The following is a 27,037-nucleotide window of genomic DNA, read 5'->3' as shown; positions in this document are numbered from 1 at the left end:
GATAAATGTTTTCATTATCTAAAAAAATCATTTTCGTTTGAAAAAATGAAATAAAGACAATTAAGCGATCATAAATCAATAAAAGTCCACCTATCTCCAGGTAATTATTTTGTACTAGATAATTTTCTGTTCTCTTTAAAATAGAGAAGAACACGACAGAATCTGCAATTAGACTTCATATAACTGCAACTGAGGTGATATAACAATTTTTGTAGCTATATTATTCTGTCGTTAAGATGCTCGTACGGCTTATATTGTTGATGTTATTACAAACTACAATAACCCTAGCAGGTAAGCTTAAAAAACATATATGCAGTAACGTTGAATTTGAATAGTAAGAATACTACAATTGAATTTTAATAACCCCAAAAACTTTTTACCACATGATTTTTGTAGTTATAATCTTTTATGTATTTTTTTCATACATTTTTGTTTCCATATTTTTCATTTAAAGTGGGAAATTAGTTTATCAAAAGATGATTTTCTAACATGATAAAAAATATCAAAACTTTAAACATCAGAAAAAGTGCAGAGGCTGTCGTGTGCTTCTATATTTTATACGTGTGTTTTGTTTGTTGTGGTATATCATATTCGTTGTTATTTGTTGCTGTAAATCCCTTTTCGTTTTGTTGTATAACATATTCATTGTTGGTTGGTTTTTTTTTTTTTTTGGTTGCTGTATATCATTTTTCCGGGGTTTTTTTGTTCGTTTGTTGTATATCATATTTGTTTTTCGTTTGTTGTTTTTTAAAGGTATCAAGACGTTGGTTTTCAAATAGAAATTGTTTTGCTTTTTCTTTATTTTGACGCCTTTTATAGTTTGATATGTTGTATATGTTTGACTTGTCGAGGGTCGTACGATGACGTATAGTTCCAAATATTAACCATATCAATAATATTGGTCTCGGGTGGATACTTGTCTCATTGTCAACCATACAACACCCCGTATTATAATAATAATGTCCCGTTCCTCAATTCGCCGTTCAAGAATCCAAATTATGCATTCTAGGTTATATTTTCAAAAGCGTCCATCAAAACGTTGTGGTTGGAAAACAATAGTCTTAGATGCATGATTTTTTATAAGTTGTTATGGGCTTTAAATAAGCAGTTACTGTGAGTACTCACAGATGTGTCTCTTTGTTTTCGGGATGTATAAGTACCCGACCACGTCCGCTCTGTGTTTTTTGTTAGATGCATTTCTATTTGTATCCATCCGATGAATTAAGCTGATTTTTATAATTTCTTCTTATGTTGTAATGTTACACCACTGTCCCAGGTTAGGAGAGGTTTTGAGCGCTCAAGAACATGTTTTGCCTCGCCACATTCTTTGCGAGTATGTCCCAAGTCAGAAGCCTGTAGTTCAATGGTTGTCGTTGGTTGATGTCTGTCATATTTGTTTTCCGTAAATTGATTTTTTTATTTTATAAATAAAGCCATTAGATTTCTGAATTAAATTGTTGCATATTTTTTCATATCGTGGCCTGTTATACCCGACCATACGGATCGCTTATGTCATACGGGTGGCTATAATTGATTACATTCATTTCATTTTAACTTATTAAAGTGGATAGTTGTTTCATGGACAAGCATACCACGTCTCCTTTTTGCTATAAACAATGGAAATGCAACCAATGATGTATATAAAAATAAATCAAGTAAAGCGCTTTGGACGCACATTACCTATAAGGAATAAAGATTATTTTCATTTCAAGTCCTCACTATATATACTTATCATGTAAAAATAGTTGTTATGCATTTAATGAATGGCTATTATTTATTTTGAATTTATTGACCCATAAAATTAATTTTTGACTCTTCACATTGAATAATCCGCGAAGCGGATTATGTAAAGTGTGAAGAGTCAAAAATTAATTTTATGGGTCAATAAATTCAAAATAAATTATTGCCATTCATTATAAATAAATTTCTATCAAAAATAAGGCTCAAAGAACTTTTTATATTCTTTATATTAACAATAACAACGTACACACATGTTGGCGTATGAATACACAACGTCAGAGTGGGCGTGTCGCCATAAAAATTGACAACATTGAAAATAAAACTAACACTTTTAACCAATCAGAAGACAGTAAATACACCAAATTTATTTATTTACATTTAAATCTGTCTAAACCTTTTCAAAACGCATATCATTAGATACTACTGTAACAGGACTTTAGAATATGTTTAGTGTACACACTATCAGGTTTTTGGTTTAAGTAATATTCGGCAGGTTTCACTGTATTTCTTATTAATGATTGTTGTTGGTGAAACATATCAGAATATGAGTTGTTTAAATAAGTTTAGACTCATTGGTGACTGAGTTTTTATTGAAACACGGAACTGTTAAAGTAATTTTAAAAAGCTGTATTTACAAAAGTAGCAAAAGACAGTTTAAGGCGTCAATTCGTTAGCAGATATTATTTGCTTAACGGTCTCGTTGTATCTTTTCAAAGAACCAATGCTAATCAAACGTGCCTCCTTTACATAATGATTACTAGAAGCAATACGCAATATCATTAACGTTGATGTCAATGGAATAAGTGATGAGATCAACATTCCTATTATTGAATAAAAGTTACTATATTCATAACTAAAATTTACAATGCATTACAGTCAAACAGCAAAACAGCGAAATAAATAAAACGTCCATAAAAAGACACATTTGATATATTTCCAGGGACGACATTAATTAAGCACTTGTGTACGTTATTAATTGAGACATTCATCAGCCCCTATTTAAGCCACAATGAATATCCGCTATTAGCATTCAGACGATTGCAATAAAGCTGATTATGATTAAATCCTTTCATACGAAGGTTGAACAATTGAAGTTATGTCAATAAGAGTTGAACATACGTTCCAGCAAAGAATATATACATGGAAAGGACGGACATCAACATTTTAAAGCCTAAAAGGAGATATTTTTTTATATAAGTTATAAATCATAATGTTTGTTAGTATGTTCAAATTTGAAATTTGAAATAAAAGTAAACTTTCTTTGCTCCAATTTTATAACCAGAAATGTTCAATTTAGCAAGAAAGAATTAATAGATAAACTCTAAAATATAGGATCATCTATAGAGTGTTGTGTGCCTTCAGTTAGTCGATCAAAATTGCTTTCAGAGGGACTTTAGAGATTTCAATTTTTTTTAAAATACTTTGCTTCAGGTTTTATATTGGATATGAAATAACCACTGATAACTAGTGGTCCTTTTCAAAATATTATTAAATGGCATGTCAATATGCCAGTTTTAAGGGGTTTGTGCGGGCGGTAGTAATACTCGTCCCACATGGCTCAGCTGGTAGCACTAACACAAATGGACAAGAAATTCTCGTAACAACAACATAAATAACAGCCACAAAACCCACTTAAATACTAAAAAAATATTGGAAGGGATAGCAATTTATTTTATTCACTGCTTAGTTATCATATACACAAGTCTCGGGGTTTATTTTCGTCAGTTGTAGATATCCTTACAACTTCCGAAGCAATGTCGTCAGATCTCGCTGAAATGCGTGTGACAATATTTGTTTACCCCAGTCAACCATTTGCCTTAAGGGACTAGTAATTTTGACTTTACAGCCGATTACATTGAGTGTGTAAGGAAAGGTAGAATCATTGGTTAGCTTGCTTGTGAGCTGAACCGTGAAGTCATTATTTGGTTAGGTAAACTACCCTTCTTTAACAGTAGACTAGATCGATAGATAACCAATATATTTGTATGTAGGACTAGACTACTTCGAAAGGAGGGTAGTATATCGTACCTTATTATGACTTCACAGTTCAGCTAACAAGCAAGCTAGCCAAGGATTCTACCTTTACCTACACACTCAATGTAATTGGCTGTAATTATACCTAAAGCATTTTTTCATCATAATTTTATCTTTTGTCTACGAGTTGTAGCAAAAAAGGGTGGTTTAATTTTCATTCAAACGACATCTAGTTCCGAATTTTCGGTATATCTCGTATTTTAAATTTGAAATAAAGAATGGCCTTTTCATATATAGAACACGTCAAGTGTTATTTTACTTTTACAAAATCCAAACATAAACATAAACTATAGACTTTGCAGTATTTCTTGTTTATTTTCATTTTTTGTACCAGGTGAATCTGACAAAGAAGCAATCCAGTTAGCCTTAGAATATGTTAGTAGAATAGAACAAAGTCCCTGTACTGGGGGTACAGACGAGACTCTAGACCTCATCTTTAACCATACAGTTTGGGAAGACTTTGTCAGTCCGGCAATTCTAACATCAAACTTCCTAACATCAATTTTGCTAGCAAATAATGGTTCACTCGATTCACTAACCGATGAAATGTTCTTCTCTTTAGTAAAAAGTAATGTGGTTGGTCGAACAGCTGTATTCGGATCTGGAATAGCTATAGAACTAGGAATATATTCTAAATATTCTTCGTTTGTTCCGTACGCTTACCATAAGAATGGTATTGTGTTTGCCCATGATGTTGCTTTGTCGTATACGTACCAAGATAACAACAAAACTTTGTGGTATCATCACTTAAGTAACAAGAACTGGGAAAACGCGACAAGAACTGTAACAAAAACAAAATTCAGGTAGGTTTATTTCACATTGTTTACATTTGTCATTTTAGGGCCTTTTATATCTGACTATGCGGTATGAATTATGCTTATTGTTGAAGGTCGTACAGTAACCTTTGGTTACAATTGAGAATAGAAATGTGGAATGTGTCAAAGAGACAACAACCCGACCAAAGTGCAAAAAACAGCCGAAGGCCACCAATGGGTCTTCAATACGACGAGAAAATCTCGCATCCGGAGGCGTGCTTCAGCTGGCCCCTACACAGAAGTGTGTACTAGTTCAGTGATTATGGACGTTTTACTACAATCTATAAATATATAAAAGAAACTAAAATTAAAATTATACAAGACTAACAAAGGCCAGTTGTTTACTTAAATGTCTCCTGTTGGTATATGACTCATTGGCATTCAAACCACATCTTCTTATCTTTTATTTTTATTTTTTTTTATTTCTACATTAAATCAAAATATTAATAATTTGAACAGTCGTACAATGTACTGGACTTAAATTTTTTGAGTACGTGGTGTATTACATGAATATTTTTCACATTTTTAATCCTTTACCAGGAAAGAGCAAAAGTAAAGCGTTGTCAGACACGTCAATGTGTTTGTTCCGGACTCATTAATAAAATATCCTTATCAAGATAAATATTGCGATAGTATAGCAAATTCAATAATATACTTTTAAATTAGCAACCTTTATACGATTGAAAAAAGACTATTTTATATAAATCTTAGCATTTCGTAATAAGCATCAAGTATATATTATTCAGATAAAATAAATAAGATAATACTTGTTTAGCGTACTGTTAAATTGTAGATATTCTAACATTCAGTTTTGATAGGCCAATTTCCTACTTTTGAACATACGGGTATCTTAGAGTCACACAGGCGCCAATTTCCTACTTTTGAACATACGGGTATCTTAGGGTCACACAGGCGCCAATTTCCTACTTTTGAACATACGGGTATCTTAGGGTCACACAGGCGCCAATTTCCTACTTTTGAACATACGGGTATCTTAGGGTCACACAGGCAAAAACCAGAGAACCAGTATACACAATATTGAGCTACATTATATTCTCGGAGTGTGTACATAGTTATAAAGACTTTTATTCATATTACCCACACGAGAGGGGTGTTTCTAATAGAGGAAGCTTATACGACGAAAAGAAGAAAGAAGCTACAATAGGAAATCGATTCATAAAATCTAAAACAGTATAAAACTTTTTTTTTACAATTGAAAAAATTGAACTCAATGTGCACGTGATTGCTTGGAAATGATATTCTTAAAAAAAAGAATCTTAGACTAGTACATAAACTACAGAATATGAGGTCAGTGGCGTAGCTGGGTCATTTTTACGTATACGCCCGAACCTTGGCGAGGGATATGAGGGGTGCCAACCGCTCAATGTTAAAGCACCTGCTGGTAGTGGGTTCGAAAGGGACGAAGCCCCCGAAAGCTATCGAGAATGAGATACCGTAATGATTCCTGTCAGTAAAAAATCATTGATAGCAACATACTTTTGAATCTAAATGGTGTGTTTGTTTTGGTTAAATCTTGTAATATGTTAACTTATGCATCGTGTTAAACTGGAAGCTAGCATAATGGTCATTGGGTTTAGAGAAAAAGGTCCAAACCAATATTACTTTTAAAAAAGTTTATATGGTGCCGTGAGTGAGCATACAATCCACAAAAGCACCTTTTAATGAACACGAAAAAAATATTTCTAAGAATTGCAATCTAAAAAAATTCTGGAACACCTAGGATTTCTTCCCACAAAAAGTGAATCAATTTATCGTTCCTTTAAAGGGATTTAAAAAAAAATCTAAAATTTTCTTTTGATATTTTTTTCTTGATCTGGAATATTTCACGACAATCTATGAAGGTTTATAAATTGAGAGCATGTAAAACAATTAATTAAAGAAGAGTCCGGCTATCCGGCTGTCTACCAGAAAGAACAGAAAAATGAACGAAAAAAATGCTTTTAAAATTTTAGCTTTAGACATAAGTAATAGAAAAAGCTTCTTCGACATTTTCATAAAATTCGATGAGGTCCGACAAGTAGTTAATGCAATTGAGAAATAACAAAATATAAGCCCAAACTGCGACGACTTATTAATTGCAGAAAGAAATACATTTTGTCATTAAAATGTGGGAAAATTAAAGATAATGCATTTTTATATTGCCCTGAATACTCATTTGATCATAAACAGTTTCTGTCCAACTTTCGCAAAATTTCACGGAGAGTCATTCAAAAGACTTTATCCACATTCGGAACCTAAATGTTGACGCCGCTTTGTCTCGCTTTTGGGACATAATCACTGGCTCGACAAAAATACAAACAGCATATCGAATCTGAGCAGATAGTGAATTGCTTTGAATATAAGAAAAGTACGTAGAATTCATAGTAGATTCAGTCTTTTACAAAAGATTCGAACAAATATATTAAATGATCTATTTTAGTAAATTTAGTCCCTTTTTATTCAAAATTACAATCCATTGAAAAAAAAGAAGCACAAGCCGATGTGCTTTTGACCAGTTTTTTCTTATTCTATGTCGAATATTTGTTTTATTTTCAAAATTCAAGTGTACGCCCGGGCGTTTTGACGTAAACGTAGCTACGCGCATGGAGGTGGTATTTTAAAGAAACTAAAAGACTCATTACTTTGAACAAACAGAAAACAATTAAAGAACCAACAGTTGTCCACAAAACACTACACAGAAAAGGGTAATTAATAACGAAGCATGGAAAACAGTCATTGTCCGCGGTATTGAATTGTTGGTATAGATGTAAAACCAGTATGTATATAAATTGTATGTAATAATTTAAATGATAAAATATGACTTAATGAAAATATGAACCTTTAAATAGAATAGAATAAAACAATAAGCTAGCAGACTATTCAAGAGCGCGATTTTGTTTCAGGTCAGGAAATATATCCTTACCGGAAGTAGAGACAGTTTTACTTACAGCCAAGATAGAAGACGGCCATTGGACCAAACCGTACTTTGATTGTGGTGGGGGCGATATTTGGATGGTTACATTTACATCGCCTTTATTTTCATTGGATATAACAGGACAGCCCAAGTTTCAGTAAGTGTTAAAATAAGATTAAAAACGACGAGAGTTGATATTGAAAAATATGATCAAACGTCAAATGAGCACGTGTCTGCCTATTAAAAGTCAGGCTGTGAATTTGGCTTTTCTCAAAAATTTTCTTTTTTGTACTGTTGATTGCAGATATCTTTTTTTTCAAATAAAAACAGTAAAGTATGCGAGTATTTTATTCGCTGGAACTGTTGGCCTCTGGAATTATGGAATAATCAGAATGTACAAAAACGTATGTTGACAGACACTACACCTTATCGCTATTTTGGGAATCTGTCCCGCTTGAACTTTTGACGTCATTCAACACTCACTTATCAGATATTTCCTAGTATGGGGTATAACGGGAAATTTTGTGATGTCCATGAATGGTGAACAAATACCGATAAGGTGTATTACATTTGTGTTCATTATTAAAATCCGAAAATGAGGATAGTAAGAAAAAAATGTTAATATAAATTAATGTAATAGAATTTAATTGAGAATGGAAATTATGAATTTTTCAAAGAGGCAATAAGCCGACCAAAACCACCGATACATTTGAGTCTTTAACATAGTGACTTTAATAAGCGTTGTATTGTATACGAAAGACCATTTGGGACATTGTGTTCTTAAGATTTCTTATTTCAATCTTCACATTTCACATTCCTGACATTTCTCTTATTTCTCATTTCTAAGATTATACTTCTCGCTGTAAAAATGGATCTGAGAAATAATAACTTGAAAACGTGAAATTTAATCGGAAGGAATTGAGAAATGCCAATTAAATTAGAACTGAGAAATGTCAGCTTGAGACTAAGAAATGTCAAATTGGAATTAATAAATGTCAAGTTGGATTTAAAAAAAATAAATTTGAAAATAGAATAGAATGTCCCTTCCATTTTATAAAATGGCTTCAACCGGTCTTCATATGTCTAAAACGTTTAATCCTTTCACCTTCTATATGGTTGTTTATTACTCTAGAGGTATAGCTTCTGTTGACATAGAGCTAACGAATATCGATATCAACCAGTGTGATCCGGATACCAGGAGTTATAGTGCCCTGGACGTATTCCGAGGAACCCATGCATGTCCGGAAACAACTGAGGTACATGTATTACTTGTAATTTTGGCTTTTTTTTTTAGCAATTTTAAAGTTTCCTTCAGCCACTAAAAATACATTGTTTGCTTTCATTTATACACATAAAAAGTGAGTGTGCGCATGTGCGAGAAATAAGAGGCATACATTTTTTCTCTGTCTGAAAATTTTGAAAAAAATGGATTAATTAACATTATAGTGGTTTATGTGAGATTATCTTTTACTACATAAAATGATCATATTAGTGTAATACATGAATTCGAAGAAAAATGGCAAATCTGGGACGAAACGAAAAAAATCGAAAGGACAAAATGACAGTGGAGAAAACCCAAGTAAGTTAACGACGAACAGTGCTCACGCTAGAAATGAAAAAAACAAACAATGTAAATGAAATAAAAACAGTAAATAAATCAAAGTCTGAGGGAAAACCCACTTCTGTTGACAACCTATCTACAAAAAAGATGAATATGAATACCTATTGTATGTCACCGAATGTGCAACAGATGCAAATACCACAGTCTAATATGCAGATGTTCAATCAAAGATCACCAGAATTTTTTACTGGCACTACTTCTAGTCCTTTCCCTAATATGATGCAACCTGTTATGCAATCTACTATGAATCAAGGTACCGATACTCAGGGTATAATAGAGGCCCTAGTACTCAAAGTAGATAAGATTTTTGAAAAACTCACAACCCTAGATAAAGTCAATGAAAAACTATGTAAATTTGAATCAACCATGAATAATCTCGTCAAAAATGTTGATAAAGTTTCTAAACGTATGGACGATGTCGAAAAAAGCATGGAATTTGTCAATGAACAGTTTGAAATAAGTAAAACAGATCATACGACAGTCACCTCTTCAGTCTCTCAGTTACAAGCTGGGTTTAATGATATGTCACTTGATGTTGATAATTTAAAATCTGATCTCAGTAACCTACATGATAAACACTTAGATCTGCAAACCAGATCTATGAGGGAGAATTTGGTGTTTACTGGACTTCCCCTGACCAATGAAACAGAGGATACGGAGGACTTACTCAGACAATTCATGAGAAATGAGATGAAAATGGACTCAGCTATCGATTTCCATAGGGCACACAGATTTGGAAAGGAATCTTCTGTTAAAGACCGACAAAATAGAAACTTATACAATACTAGACCGATAGTTTGTCGTTTCAAAAACTTCAAAGACAGGGAGCAAGTTCGATACGCTGCTTCGGCGTTGAAAGGGACACATTTTGGAGTGAATGAACAATATCCCAAAGAAATTAATGACAGGAGAAAGATACTGTGGCCCTACTTCAAAGAAGCCAAAAGTCAAAAACGGAAGGTTCATTTAAAAAAGGATCGTTTATTTATTGACGGGGCTGAATTCATCCCACCTGACAGAAGCGACGAGGCAAGAATGGAGACAAATGAAAGACAACTATATATTGGACGAGGGGCACGCCCGAAAACTACCACCCATGGTCTAAATAATCAAACAAGAAACACTGGTCGAGACCCCCGTAAATCGCAAACCCCAAGTTAAGGAGGTCAAGGAGGATTAAAGAACAGTTGTTGTCAACCAAATTACTCGAGCGGAACAGATTTTCACCGTAGTAAAAGTGTTAATTCTATTCACACTGACTTTACTTCTAAAGAAAACAATAAATTACAATTATTGATACTAAATGTATGTGGTTTAAAGTCTAAACTCTTATATCCAGAATTTAGAAATTTATTACAAGAGCATGAGATTGTTTGTTTCTCAGAGACCAAATTAGATGACTTAGATGATATATCTTTAGAAAATTTTACTTTTTATTGTAAAAATAGAAAAAAATTCTCAAATTATAGATCAGGTGGTTTAGCTTTTGGACATAAAAGTTCTTTAAACAATTATATCACTCCAATTGATTCAAATTGTCCTTTTGTCTTTTGGTTTAAAATTTGTAAGAAATTAGTACAGTTACCACAAGACCTAATATGTGGCGTTATTTACATTCCACCTATTAATACTTTATATACAGCAGATGATGCTATATCTGAGATAGAAATAGAACTGCATAATATGTATAAAGATTCACAATATGTCTGCTTATTTGGCGATTTTAATAGTCGTACTGGTACATTAGCTGATTTTTATGATATAGATGATTTTGATGATACATTTGTAAATGAATTGATTGATTTTAATGAGTTTTCTAAAATAGGTATTTTAGACGACCTTGGTATACCGAGGAAAAGAAATTCTCAAGATCAAACAGTTAATACATATGGCAGAAAACTTATCAGTTTTTGTAAAAATAACAACATATTTATATTGAACGGTCGATTTTTATCTGACAAAGTTGGTAACCCGACAAGTCGTAACTCAAGCGTAGTTGACTACGTAATGGGCTCGGCAAATATATTTCACAAAATTGTTGATTTTGAAATAATGCAATTTAGCAATTTATATTCGGATATTCATAAACCAATCTTTTTACAATTAGATTGTAATGTAAAAACAGATATGCTAAAAGAAAATACATGTATTAGAAATAATGAAAAATACATAGGTAAATGGAAACATGAAAAGAGTACTGATTTTAAAAGTAACATAAACAGAGATGAGGTTAATGATTTATTGTCACATATCTTAGAAATACATGATGATATAAGTAAAGTAGATCAAAACCGTGTAAATGAAATTGTTACCAATGTTACTAAAATTTTGCTTGATTCAGCAGAAAAAACTTTTGGTGTAGTTACGAAAGATTGTAGAAATTCAAAAGAAGAATATAACAATAAAGAATGGTTTAATCACGATTGTAAAAATAGTAGAAGAGATTATAGAAAGTCATTAAGATTGTATAAACATTACGGGTCTAATATTTTCAAAGTTAGACTACGAAATAGTGAAAAAATGTATAAAAAAACTATGGATGATAGCGTTCGTCTCTATAATCATGACTTGAAGAAGAAAATGAAAGAATTACGTATGAGAAAGCCACGTGATTTTTGGAAAATTTTTAATAAGTTTAAACGTCCAGTGAATAATGACATTAATATCAAACAGTTTTATGATTTTTTTAAAGAAATGAATAAAGATACTCTTAATAGAGAAAAAAATGAACTAGATAACAATTTTGATGGTGATAGATCAAATTATTTTTTGAACAAAACAATAACAAGAGACGAGGTTATCAAAGGTATACAAAGTGTTAAAAATAATAAGTCACCTGGTGACGACTTGATAATAAATGAGTATATTTCATCATCTTCTGAATTGATGTTAGATATATATGTATATATGTTCAATTTAATTTTTGATACAGGTTTTTTACCTGAAATATGGCTTTTAGGAAATGTTATTCCAGTGTTTAAAAACAAAGGTAGTAAAAGGGAACCGAAAAACTATCGGCCAATAACATTACTATCAAGTTTAGGTAAAATATTTACTTCCATTTTAAGCAGTAGACTTTGTGATTATTTAGATGAGTTTTTGATTTTAGAAGAAAACCAAGCAGGTTTTAGACCAGGATACTTCACAAACGATCATATTTTTGCTATTTATGCCTTTTTCGAACTATTGAAATTAAAGAAGAAAAAGTTATTTTGTGCGTTCATTTATTTTCAGAGAGCTTTTGATTCTATTCAAAGAAATCTCCTTTTATTTAAACTGTTGAATAATAATATTAACGGAAAATTTTTCCGAGTTATACAAAATATGTATAACGATATAAAATCCCGTGTTGTTTTCAATAATGAGAAATCTGACTTCTTCCCTTGCGAAATTGGTGTACGGCAAGGTGAAAATTTATCGCCTGCTCTGTTTTCTGTATATCTGAACGATTTACAAGCATTTTTAGAAGAGTTAGATACAAAAGGTTTACAGTCAATAAGTGCAGACCTAGAAAATGAACTAGATGTGTATCTTAAGATTTTCTTACTGTTATATGCTGATGACACTGTTTTATTAGCGGATAGTAGCACTGAATTACAAAATATGTTAAACAATTTTGCCATATATTGTAACAAATGGCAACTTAAGGTAAATGTTGATAAAACAAAAATTCTTGTTTTTGCAAATGGCAGACTTCCACAAAATTTGAATTTTTTTATTAATGATAATGAAATTGAGATTGTTAAAAATTATAAATATTTAGGAATATTTTTTTCTAAAAGTGGTTCTTTTTTACAAACTAGAAAATACTTTCGAGATCAAGGAATAAAGGCTATGTATTCTATCTTGAAGAAAAGTAGAATTAATTAAACTGTCAATTGTTCTTGAACAATTGAGAGGTCTTTCCTTTTGTAATGTAAAATACATGTTCAAATAGACGTAGAATGTATTAAAAAGCTTTAAAACAGACTGAAAAACCTTTAAATAAGGTTAAAAACACCAAATTCGCTATATGGGACATGACCTTGACCTTTGACCTTTTGACCTTTGTCAAGGTCATTAGTCCCCAATGTCATTGCCGAAGACCCCATGGGTCTAGGACCTTTGGTTATATAGTAAAAGATGATTTTGTCTTTCCAGAAACCTAAAACAGGTGTTATGCCCCTTAAAAAAAGGTCAAATCTCTTCGGTCAAAATATAACAAAGTTGCGCCGTAATGACCCAAACATTTTCCACTATTTAAAACTTCTGTAAGTATAATGGTTTTTGAGTTGTTCTGATAACAAGGTGTTAGGTCAAAGGTCAAGGTCAACATACACATTTGACCTTGAGGTATTTTTGAAAGTCTCATGAATTGTTGATGAATGGTGAAGATCCTAGGTCTCTACGATTTACGGTTTCTGAGTTTTGGTGGTCCACCGACACCGGTTAATTTTCAAAGGGGCATAACCCTACCAATGAGTCGTTGAATCTTTTCGAATCAAATGTAACGAAGAACCGGGGTCTGGTCCTGAACAAATTTCACCCTTCGTTTTTTTTCTATCTATTACGGTTACGGTGTTGGAACGATAACAAGGTTTTTTGGTTTCGGAGGGATTACTCCGAACCGACAAAATATTTCGACTAACAGGGTGAGTTCCGGATAGGTATTCATGACACCGATACAAAGTGAGAACATGAAAGCGACACGTCTTACGGTTTAGGCTGCTAACTTCGTCAAAGTTTGGCGGAAAAAGAATAATAATAAACAGAAGAAATACAGTAAGGTCTTTCCTTATAGAAAAAGGAAAGACCTTAATAACTTATCTATTGAATGTCAACTAGATCTCTTTGATAAGGCTGTTGTACCTATTTTGTTATATGGATCAGAGATTTGGGGGTTTGAAAACTTTGACTTGTTAGAGCGAGTACACCTAAAATTTTGTAAACTCATTTTACATTTGAAGCAATCAACCCCAGACTGTATAGTTTATGCAGAACTAGGCAGATTCCCATTATTTCTTTATGCAAAAGTTCGTATGATAAATTTTTGGGGCAGAATTATAAACGGTAAAGAGTGTAAAATTGCTCATGTTCTTTATAAATTATTACTTATAAATTTAAATAACTATGGTTTTGAAAGTAAATGGTTGATTTATATTAAAAATATTTTTAATAATTGTGGAATGTCTAATATTTGGAACCTTCATTTTGCTGACAAATGGGTATCAAAAAGTGTGGAACAAAAGCTTAAAGATCAGTTCACACAATTATGTTTGTCACAGATAGAAACCTTACCTAAATGTCTATGTTATAGAATTTTTAAAAATAATCTGAAATTTGAGAATTATCTCAACATATTGCCTAATAATTTATTATTTGTATACTGCAAATTTAGATGCGGTAGTCACCGTTTACCAATTGAGACGGGAAGATGGCGAGGCTTGTCACGAAACGACAGACTCTGTCATCTATGCAATTCAAGTGAAATCGGTGACGAATACCATTATATAATGTCTTGTAAATCTTTAGATTTAGAGAGAAAGAAATTTCTACCTGAATATTGCTGTAAAAATCCAAATACATACAAATTTGATAGTTTATTTAATTCAGACAATATTATCATTTTAGAAAAATTATGTAAGTTTATAAAAACAGTACAGGTGAAAGTCAGTCCTCCAAGTTAAGTTACGTTTAGTTTTGTTCACACATGTGCATGCTTATATAATCATATATGTAATTGTTAATATATATTTTCTCTGTAACTATGACATGTAGTTTTGTGAGAATAAAGTTCATTCATAACACATATAAGATGAGATATTTTTATTCCAATTAAAGGGCCCCTGTAGAGCCAAGTAATTTATTACAATGCTTTTAATAATTGACACAATAATGTTGATATAAATCATATATAAATATGAATATAACCAACTCCATTCTCAAATGTTAAACCACAGCCATCAGAGTCACACACATATTAGAAAAAAAAGCCATATGAGAACAATCATATCTAATACAAACATATAAGAAGGTAATTAAATCTTTTTTTAAATCTTAATGGCATTATCATATATAATTATTTTAACAAAGAAAAATACTATTTTTCGTACATATTTGTATTATTCAAAATTTAGACACCCTCAGCATAGGTAACCTTCACATTTTCAAGAGAATTTAGTAAGACCTAACATGTTATCCCACCAACTGAAAAAATAATGATAGAATGCAAATATATTAAATCTGAAACGTTTCTTTCAATAAAGACATAATTTTACTCGATTCTATTTTAACGTGCAATGTTTCTTTTCTGTAGTGTGTGTTTCTGAAAGGACAAGGTTTTAAAAGAGGTGCCTACCAATGTGTTTGCAGCAAAGGGTACTACTTTCCAAATGTGAACGCTCGAGTTAAAGCTTTCGAGGGTCTAGAAGTGGAAAACTCTACAGATACCTCTCAGTATAAATGTTTACCCTGTATGGAGGGTTGTACAGAGTGTGTTGATGACTCACCATGCCTGTACCAGTTCATGTTTGCATTCCGGTTCCCGGTCTTACTGGTTACTCTTCTGACGTGTATCGCTATAGGAAGTTTGTCTGTCATCACTGTTATCTTCAAGAATGAATTGGTACCTATTTTTGTTTTATGAAGTAAATGTATTTCCATGAAAAACATAGACACCAAAGCTGCACACCTGCTGAATTAGGAAATCCATTCAAACGAAGGAGTTACTTTGGCCCAAATATTAGAGTAAATTGAAAAGTTACCACACATTTATAGGTGATAAAAAAGAAAGAAAAATAGAATTCACATTAAACAAGGTACCAAGGTAACAACCCAAAAATTTATTGATCTTCCTTGATTTGCAATTAATTTTTACTTAAATAAGAGGAACATCGGTTTTACCTACCAAAATACCCGGTTTAAGGTAAATCAAAAGTAAACTAAATAATATTGGATATCGAAAAAGTGCATATGAGATGCATTGATAAAAACCCCTCCTTTTTTTTTTTTTTTTTTAGAAAAAACTGCATGATATACACGTTCATGTAGATTTTATGTATTTCAAATGACCGTAATTATTTGTTCAATTTGAAAAACAAATTCAACTTTAATACTTAAGTGAAGTGTAAGTGATGACCTCAAAAAGAAAACCAGTTATTATTAGTTGTGCCACTCCGCTTTATCTTAAAATCGGAGTGAGTTAAGTAAGTGTTTTAAAGGATAACAATTTATGAGCTGACACATCCTTCATGTTAGTTACTTTCAAAGCCCGATATTCTCTATATCTGATTTGGAATTTTTGTCAAAGACAAAAACGATTGTATAGATAAACTTAATTCTTACATCAATCGAATTTGGTTGATAAGGTCAACATCTTTTATTTGATAGTTCAAACAGAAAAAGAAAACAATCTCAAAATGTTCTTAGAACAAACGGTTTATGAATAAAATATTCCTTAATTCTTTCAGACAAACAAATAAATTATAAACAAGATAGTATTTATTAATTTCTTTTTGAAATCAATATTGTTTCTTGTCACCTTTTAATGATTGAAGATCAAGAAGATTTTAGGTGGATAATTGTGAATGTCCGTGTTTAAGTTTCATTTTTAAATCTCCCTTATCTGTATTAATTATTAGATAAGATGAAAATATAATTCAGACTCAGAAAAGTTATCGATTAATAAGCGGAACAACTATAATTTTTAATAACACTATTCTTGTTTGATTTCGATTTTATTTTTTAATACAATCTGATGTTTTTTGTTTCCGCGGAAGGATATCTAGATGAAATAAATAATAGATCTAGAGCTCTTCATTATAAGAGGCAAAAACGGTCGATGATAAAATTTAATTAGATTTGCATTAGTTTTTATGATCATTACTTTTTTTTTGCAGCCGTATGTATACACTCAAACGATTTCATTTTGTATTATTATATCTGTAGCAAAAAAAGATCTAGCTTTGAGCGAATATTTGCATGCATAATAATAAGACATTGTTTTTGAATCAATTAAATGATATCATTTGTTTAATTGGTGATAGCTTATTAACATTTTTAATTATAAAATTGATGCAACACAACAAATAAAAAAAAAGGGTATAATAAAATAATCAGTAAAATTTTAGTTTTTAGTTTAAATGAAAAATCGTTTTATGGTGATTTGATTTGTTTTTTAAAATATTTTTTTAATAGGCAATAAAGACTGGAAGTCCCATTTTCTTGTTGCTTATGTGTGCAGGCGGAACACTGGTATGCTGTACGGTTGGTACACTAATTCAAAATAGAGTTATTTGAGTTATTTCATAGTGTCTAATTTAAAGTTTGATCCTCTCTTCTTTCCTTTCTGTTATTATAATTAATCCTATCGTTTCAAACCCCCAAAGCATAAACAAAATAGTATTGGGATTTTTAAGCTAATAAAATCATCATAAATACATTTCAATTTTGTATTTGCGCCAGACGCTCGTTTTGTCTACAAAAGACTTATTAGTGGCGGTCGAATAAAAAAATAAAAGGGCAAATTAAGTATGAAGTTGAACATCATTTAGGACCAAACATTCTATTCCGTAGGAAAAAAGCCTTAGTATTTCAAAAATTCAAAGTTTTGTTAACAGTTCATTTGTAATTATGATCATATCAAAGATTACTCATGTCAACACAGAAGTACTGACAACTAGGCTGATGATACCCTAGGGGAATAACAAAATATCTTTCTGTGTAAGGCTTCGACTGATGTCTTTAAATATAAATATGTCTTTAAATCATACGATTTGGCAGATTATTGTAGTTTTTCATGATCTGAAATGCAAGAAGTTTGAAGCCGTAAAGAAAGTCGAACGACGCAAAATATGATTGGTGTGACAGACAAACTCATGTCCTATGTATATCTAAAGGATCTTATTTGATAGATTTATACAAAGTAAAATAACAAAAATACCATACTCCGGGGAAAATTCTAAACAGAAAGTCCGTAAGCAAAATGCAAAATCAAAAGCTCAAACTGTCACATTTCCGACTTGGTACAGGCATTTCCTTATGTATAACATAGTGGATTTTTATAATGTTGTTTTGCTTTTTTGAATTCAAGATATCAAACAGTTGAGTTACTATATATTACTTTTTCTAATAGTTATTATTGATTATTTAATTTGATGGTTTCCTGTATAGCTTGCAATCAATTAACTTTATCTTTACAACAACAAAAAAAGTTATGGCTCTCCAGTCATATGGTCTCTTTGTGTGATGAAATTGTGAAATTCCTCATTTTTAAACATTTTATTTGATTATTTCGCATAGCAATGGAAATAATGGTATACATTTCAACCGTTCGCTTTTCACTTTTCGATTTATCAAGTTTTAGATGTACGTGAAGCAACGAAGATATTAAAAGACAACATATGATTGACTAAAGTAATAAATATGTTTTTAAATCATCTTTTCTCTTGTTTAAAAAAAGAGCAATTAGTTTTGATAAAATAGGAAAATAGTCAGTTACTGTATCTCAATTATTCCACGTGCAGTTAAACTTTTAGAAAACGTTTTATACAGTAGTTTAGGATTTAAAATGAAATCTTAATTGGGTCTTCTTTTCTGTTAATTTACTTACAAATTTATGTGACGTATGAAATTTTCACACAAATCAATGAATGTGTTTGTAGATAGATGTTATTGTGTTCTGTTAAATTGCTCCTTTTAAAATTGTTATACGATGATGACTAATGTACCCATATTTTTACTATTCTATTTATTGTGTCTGTTTAGTTAACGCATCAATGTAAATATAACGGAATTTGATGAGACTGCTGTCATTAAAGTGAAAGGGGTTAGCGCTATAGACCCAGGTTTAATCCACCATTTTCTACATTTGAAAATGCCTGTACCAAGTCAGGAATATGACAGTTCTTGTCCATTCGTTTTTGATGCGTTTTGTTATTTGATTTTGCCATGTGATTATGGACTTTCCGAATAGATTTTCCTCTAAGTTCAGTATTTTTGTGATTTTACTTTTGTTACCCTATCACTGCATTTGTATATGAAAAGCTATACAACCATCTTATTTTTTTCTAGTTTAAATGCCAAAACCTGGACGTTTGCAGAACATGAAATTGTTTAGTTGCTATCAAATATAGTGCGTTTTTATTAAATGTAACTATGTTGGCGTTTGTTTTTTGTTGCAGGTCACTGAGGTCAGTGTTCATGTTGTTAAATTGTTTTCCTCTTATAATTGATGTGTTACCCTCGGATTTGTTTTGTGATCCGGATTTGTTTCCAGTTAAGGTGGTATGGGTGTCTTCCACCATCTTGGATTTTAAAAAACAGAGAACCTCAGGTCCAGATTTTCTATGAAGTTAGCAAAATTTGATGCAGGAATGCAGATATTTTATGTGAATTTTCATTTAAAAGAACCAATTTATAAGAATATGACTTATAAAATATTATAATTTTTTCAAGTGTAGATTATTTTTGGTTGTTTTTAAATGTTTTAAATTGGCATTTTAAGGGAAGGTAAAAAGTAACTCTAAAACAGTACATTTTCTAGAGGAATCTACATGGAATTTTCTTATTTTATATTTTAGCTGGAAAAAACTTACGATGACCATGTCTTTTCTTTTGATATTCTCAAAGCATTGGCTGTAAGCTAACTTTTCCTAATTTATTTTACAATTCTATTATTTTTTTAAGTTTCTAATCACAAAATGGTGACCTATCATTTTTTTATATATTTTTTAACATATATCAATAGATACTACGTTTTGGCAAAGTATGAACAAATGCTATCATTTTTATTTTAGACTCCCATACCACCTTAATCGATTTATGATTATTGAACAGCGGTATACTTTTGTTGCCTTTATTTTTGTTGATAATGATATATACGACGAAAAATATTGACCTTTTCTTAAATTTTAGGGATTCTTTGCCTATCCAAAAGCCTCAAGAATTCTCTGCATATCACAGAAATGGGTGTATCATATAGGTTTTAACTTAATGTACGGAGCTCTAGTGATAAAGACATGGAGGTATGTTTGTGTATTCGTAAATTTTTATTTATATATTTTACATATCTTGCATTAAGAGAAAATTTGTTAGTGTAAACCAATATAAAATAAATAGTCGGATAAATCTCAACAATTTGTCTTTACCTCCACCCTGTGTTTTCCACGCAAAGACTTCCTATTATTTTTAAAACAGTACCACTAAATCAACTAAAATTCAAACTTCTTATTCCTGACAAATGGAAGAATCATTTGTATAAAAACAGTCAATTATTGACATACAAGTTGAAAAAAGCAAACAAAACACAGATTTCTCTCAATTAAAAAATAAAGCATCGAAATAACATTATGAAAGAGAAACAAGTAAAAACAAAGCTTAAAACTAAAAGGAACATTCAAAACGAATAAATAGATAAAGGCATTTGGTTTTTATTTATTTTTCAGAATAGCTATCATTTTCCGACCAGCAAGCAAACTACAAAGAGTACATTTACCAGACAAAGAACTTTTAAAAAGATTTTTACCGCCGATGTGTGTTGTAACTATGTATCTCCTAGCCTGGTCGATATCGACAAAAGGCACGACAGAAACTTTAGAAACCTCTAATTTACTGAAGTATGATGTTTGTTTAAACAGATATTGGCTTTACGCGATTCAATGTGGTATGTACTTAGGAAACACCAGTATTTGCTTCTTATATTAATATAAAAAAAAAGAATTGCATCTTTCTCTATTCATTAAAATTGTTAAAATCGCGCTTAAGGTAACCGGTTGAAAGGCTCTCCTAACTTATGTCATACACCAATAAAGAAAAGGGACACATTATGATTCATTGTACACCTTGTTTTACTATATTTTGCTGCTATTTATTTTTTGGTGGGGAAGGGGCGTAGGGATTGGCAAGTTACTATAAATGATCAAACTTCGTTTCCAAACGTTTAAATAAACTGGCATGCAACGTTGTTTCAATACTATCAAAGGTCAGAGAGAGAATTGAGTCCTCACACATATACATATTTAAATCCGTAGCATTTTCTATAAGTAGATCTCAATATTGGAACTAGAAATCCAGAGTTTGTCTTTGATTGATTTGTCTGATGTATAGTTTTTGATAAATCATGCCGTGAGCTTTTTATCGTGATTTGTTCTGCATTTTGTCATGTAAAAGCTTTGAATGCACGATATGTATTTTCTTTGTTGTATGCGATCGATTGGTTGTACACATGGTCCTTTGCTTGATACCTGCCTCAATGACAATATTCTCATTCAAATATGATAAATTCAATAACACTAGAAAGTTTGGTAGGATTGCAAATTAGACATCTCTCAACAAGAGACCACATGATACAGGAATTAACAACTATAGGTCACTATACGGCCTTCAACAATGAGTAAGACCCATACTGCATAGTCAGCTATTAATGTTGTTCTTTTTTGGATATATTTTTTTTCAGCTGAAGTATGTCTTTTATTAGCTGGTTGTTACATGTGCTATCTGGTGAGGAAAGCACCTGGTCACTTCAACGAAAGTAGATACATCACATGGGCAGTTTATAATGGAATAATACTTGGCAGTTTTCTGTTGATTCTAACGTAAGTAAATGAAAGTAACAGTAGTATACCGCTGTAAAGTGAAATATGTTAACGACCTTCATTTTGTAAGCATGTTGCACACTTATTAGTCACATGTGAGATCCTGATGGGGACAAGATGATCAACAAAAATTATCAGAAATATTTAGTTTATTTTCAAATGTTACAACTTATTCAATGGACAAGTAATGTTATCTAAATTATGAAACCCCTTTTTACATTTTACATTTTAGCTAAAAGAGGCTTACTCTACAATTTAAACGATCAAATATCATTATTTTTCTGCTTTTGTTTTTCTTCACACACCTTTATTAATGTCACACATATACAAACGGTCCTTTATGTATGACAAAATAGTCTACTGTCATTTTCAGACATTTGATTGGTAATTCATACGGACCAGATTTGCTGTACCTATTGCAAGGGCTACAGATTCAAGCGTTCGTCACAACAACATTGATGTTAATTTTCATTCCAAAGGTAAATATGAAAGAAAATTTATTGTTCTGTTGCAGTTTCACAAAAAGAACAATATAGCTATTTTTGACTTGCACATAGTAGTCCTTTGCATAAAGATCGATACTGTTTGGATTGAATAAAATGATGACCGACCGGTTCATGTTAGCAGAAATTTCTCCATATTGATACAAAGTCAGTAAGTATGATTATGATCAATTATGATAGTTCTGATTTGATTTGGTTTTTTGAACTCCACTATTAAGCACCGCATTTAGGCTATTTCGTGGCGGCCAGGTTTTTTTGGGGGGTTAAGGAAGCCGTAGTGCCCGGAGAAATCCTCCGACCATCGATAGGAAAACTGACAATCCTAGTCAATTAAAATTAGAGTCGAGTGAACCTGCACGAGCGGGGTTCGAGCTCACAACCTCAGTGATGACTACTGCTGAGGGATTACAGTAGTAACTACTTGGACCACTCGGTCACCAAGGCCACTATGATAGTTATGAATGCTAAGAATATCAATCACATCTATATTTGCATGATTGCCAATGAAAAATCCCTACTCTACAGACCAAATGACGTAGAAGTTGACAATTATATGTCACTGTGCTGCCTTCAACAATAAGCAAAACACATACTGCAAAGTCGGTTATAAAAGGCATTGAAATGAAACGATCGAAATAACAAGAGCTAATAAAACGTTCGTTGTGCGCACTAAATTTACAAAAAGCTAATAAAGAATTTGTGATAAATCTATCAAACAAGCCTCATTTTTATGTACAAAGTTCATAATTAATTCAAAACCGCAATTTTATTAAAATGTTATTAAATGCGTTATTAAATGCGTTTCCCTCAGTTTTAGTTTGTTACCCCGATTTTGTTTTTTGTCCATGGATTTCGGACATTTTAAATACATCATACTATCTGACAATTTTGTTGTCTTATTTCAGATATTAGCATTATACAGAAAAGAAGATATCAAGAAAACCAACGATACTTTCAAAATAACAAACGATAACAAATATCTAAGGACAAATGATTTTGGAGCCACTTCAACAAAGTCTGTTGGTACCCAAACATATGAAAATATTTCACCGCATCTAAAGGTATTACGATTATTTTATTCCGACAAAACCCCAATGTTCAAATTAATTCTACTTCATTCGAACTTTGGTGGTTTATTATATTCCGATAATCGTCTCATTGGCAAACTAACACCGAGGGAATAGAATTGAAACCGGAAATTGGGAATATGTCAAAGCGACAACAACCCGACCAAATAGCAGACAACAACCGAAGGCCACCAATGGGTCTTCAATTTAGTGAAAAACTCCCGAACCCTAAGGCGTCCTTCAGCTGGCTCCTAAACAAATATGTATACTAGTTCAGTGATGGAGGGCGTAATACTAAACTTCGAATTATACACAAGAAACTAATATTAAAAATCATACAAGACTAACAAGGGCCAGAGACTCCTGACTTGGGACAGGTGCAAAATTACGGCGGGGTTAAACATGGTTTTTGATATCCCAACCCTTCCCCTATACCTCTAGCCAATATAGAAAAAACAAACCCACAACAATATGCACAGTAGAACTCAGTTTAAGAGAAGTCTGAGTCCGATGTCAGAATATGAAACAAAAAGAATTAAACAAAATGACAATAATACATAAATAACAACAGACTACTAGCAGTACTGACAAGCCAGCTCCAGACCTCAATTAAACTGATTATGTCTTCATTATATGAATATCAGACACAATCCCTCCTCAACTATAAGAGGAAAACAAACGAACAACAAAAACAACAAAAACAAATGCCAGCATACATTGAAAGAAACTATTTGATAACAACTGTCATATTACTGATTTTTACTGGACATTTTAAGGATAAATGTTGGGTTAAATCGTCCCTTGCTAAGTACGGTATTCACCTTCTCTCGATCTGAAAATTTCTGTGTACTACATTTTATTATGTACTTTTATTTAATACGGACACATCTGTGCAAGTTGCTGTTTTTTATCTGATGATTTAGCATAACAAGGATATGTAGTATGATTGAAAATAATAGATATAAGAAGATGTGGTATGAGTGCAAATAAGACAAACTAACCATCCAAGTCACAAATTCATCACATGTACCAGGATTGAAATTTGTTTTTGCGTAAGACACGCGTTTTGTCTACAAAAGACGCTCGAATCAAACAATGTTTAAAAGGGCAAATAAATTACGAAATTGAACAACAGTGAAGACGAAAAATTCCGGAAAGTGTTGCCAAATACAGCTAAGGTAATATATTCCTGAGATAGAAAAAAAAACCTTAGTATTTATAAAAATTTTTAAGTTTTGTAAACAGTTAATTTATAATTATGACCATATAATTGACTAAGTTTGAGAAAACTGCTCATCAAGACACAGGAACAAAGATATGAAAAATTAAATACCACATAACGGCCTCCAACAAAGACATTGCTAATATTATACAGAAAAGACTGATATACCATAATGTGAAACAATTCAAGGAACACATTATAATTTAAGTACATAATAATTAACAAAAATACATATATAATATACAGAAACAGAAGTCAACTTCTAAACTCTTGTCTTTCGACGGGCACATATAGAATGCGTCGGAGTTTAATATTTGTATGAACGCGCAATCCTCCAATATTCTAAGGATGTTGTGTTTAACACAACACAGAATCACACTTCTGAAACATACACGTGGAACACCGACATAGACAATAATACATTGATTTATTATATATTTAGTAGTAAATACAGATAAATTGTATGTGTAATACAATCAATGGCAAGCGTGCTGTATCAGCCACCCGTGATGATATCGATATCAGCACGGTTGCAAAAGCTTTATCACACCTTTAATCTGTATGACGTCACGTCCACGATTGCAGTCACTGTTGCAAAGGCTTTATCAAATCCCTAATTTGTATGACGTCATGTCAAACCTATAATCTGTATGACGTCATTTCAAACCTTATCTGTATAACGTCATGTCACATAAAAAGACATCTACTTGAGGTATATGTATATAATAAAGTGTATATGATATGGCTTTTTAAATATCACACACCGTATCAACCCTCAACCAATATAATCCCTCGAGCAGAGTTCTTGGGATTATATTGGGTTGATACGGATGCGATATTGAAAAAGCCATACGATATTCTCTATTCACTTAATCTATACCCTTTGTGGATGAGTTTATTCAATGTTGTATTTTTGTATTTTTACTGCATTACAGGATAAACAATTGTGGACGTCTCTTACAAAGTTATCACCAAGAGGCAATAACAGAGTAGAACCAATAGTTGACAATTTGACTCTTCCCACAATATGATAAAAACGGACATCAATAAAGGAGAAGGGTCATTAAGGGCCATTTTTGGCCCAATCTCAAAACTAGCGCTGTGAAGGATTTCCTGGTGAAACTAACATGACTTTGCCATAAAATGTTATTTTCTAACACTTTTGGGCATGTTTTCACCAGTTTTGGGCAAAAAAGTAAAAAAGTGAGAATTTCTGGATTTAAGTAATAAAACATTTAGTACAGTTCCGAAAATAAGAAAACAGATCCGTCCAGTATTGTAGAAAAAAAACAATTGTTTTCAGATGTCTTATAATTAAGTTTCTTAGTGGTTTTTTCCCCAATTAAACGGTAATTGGGTATTTGCAATGATAAAAATATCAACGGTCCTGTAGCTCTTTAAAAAAATAATTACAATATGTGTATATTTTCGATGATAACGAATTATATATTTCTCGTTACAGGACATGAAATTCAAGTTAAACACTTCATATATGTAATTAAAAGCTTAAGGTAACCTGCTTAATTTCCCAACGAGACATTAATCCACCAAAGAATGTTATTTGCTATAAATATTGTTAAATGAATGCTCACTGGTTCGATAGAAATATTTGGAAATTTGCCGAAATGAAGTTAATATAGCATGGTCTTTTAAAAAAATATAGCAAAGTTTGGGTCAAGCAAATTTGTTCAGCTAAATGGTTGTATAAATTGTCAGATTATGTATAGAGTATCCATTGAAACCCCTATCTTGAATAATAGAATACTAAAAACGATGAAATTTTTGGTTGGAATATTATACAAAGAAGATAGAACTCGTGATATATTGATGTGATTATTCAAAAATAAAAAAAAATGATAAATATTTCTTTGTTTAAATAGTTATTTATTTGTATAATGAATATGATTATATTACAATGTTGTCTACTGTTTCTCAATTTTTGACATGTTTACCTATAATGTCGTTTGATTTTGTACGATATTCGATATTTGTTCCATTTTTTTGGAAATATAAATATAATAATATGATACTGGAACTAACTATTCATATTCGGAATTATTTTTTCGTCTCGTATTAAAAGCTTTATACCCCTTGATGCATCAATTACTTCAAGTAGTAGAAACAAAGGTTATTTCTCTTTGACCCAAGTGAAGACATTATAATTCATTCTTGAAAATATCTAAAACAATTAATATCAACAATTATTCCATATTGGTATTATTTTAGTAGGTTTCATTATACGAATTGGATTTTTAATAAACAAAAAGCATATTCACCTGAGAAAGTGTTATTCGCCGCCCTTAACTTCACGCGCTTTTACATGCAACGTTATTTTAAAATGTTTCATGTAAACAAATTTTTGGTATATGTTTGTCACTGAATATATTTTCTTCTCTCGGAATATGGATTAAAACAATTACTGTCTTTTGTTTCGGTAAATATCGGGTTTAATTGACTTTTGAAAAACTTATATTGACTTCGGCCGTCGGCCTCAGTGAATATCAGTTTTTCAAAAGTCAATAAAACCGAATATTTTATTCATCAAAAAA

The 27,037-nt window shown here is 31.5% G+C and overlaps 1 protein-coding gene across 1 annotated transcript; it reads left to right on the top strand.

Moving 5' to 3' along the window:
• Window positions 1-159: 159 nt before the first annotated feature.
• On the top strand, window positions 160-26,583 carry LOC143068969 (metabotropic glycine receptor-like). Its single transcript, XM_076243385.1, has 12 exons — window positions 160-291; window positions 4,109-4,577; window positions 7,493-7,660; window positions 8,636-8,759; window positions 15,420-15,728; window positions 17,300-17,368; window positions 20,018-20,127; window positions 20,548-20,765; window positions 21,558-21,696; window positions 22,070-22,175; window positions 23,105-23,260; window positions 25,424-26,583. The coding sequence occupies exons 1-12, from the start codon at window positions 237-239 to the stop codon at window positions 25,517-25,519; spliced, it is 2,019 nt and encodes a 672-aa protein (XP_076099500.1). The 5' UTR covers window positions 160-236; the 3' UTR covers window positions 25,520-26,583.
• The last annotated feature ends 454 nt before the right edge of the window (window positions 26,584-27,037 follow it).

Source organism: Mytilus galloprovincialis, chromosome 3 (assembly GCF_965363235.1).
Source record: "Mytilus galloprovincialis chromosome 3, xbMytGall1.hap1.1, whole genome shotgun sequence".
Taxonomy (NCBI): Eukaryota; Metazoa; Mollusca; class Bivalvia; order Mytilida; family Mytilidae; genus Mytilus; species Mytilus galloprovincialis.
The sequence above is the reverse complement of the archived record's forward strand: the minus strand, read 5'-3'. Positions and strand labels throughout refer to the sequence as shown.

Coding starts and splice junctions, on each gene's coding strand:
- LOC143068969 (XM_076243385.1), top strand. CDS start 237: ATGCTCGTACGGCTTATATTGTTGATGTTATTACAAACTACAATAACC. Junction 7,661..8,635: donor ACAGGACAGCCCAAGTTTCA/GTAAGTGTTAAA, acceptor TTATTACTCTAG/AGGTATAGCTTCTGTTGACA. Junction 20,766..21,557: donor GCTTTACGCGATTCAATGTG/GTATGTACTTAG, acceptor ATTTTTTTTCAG/CTGAAGTATGTCTTTTATTA.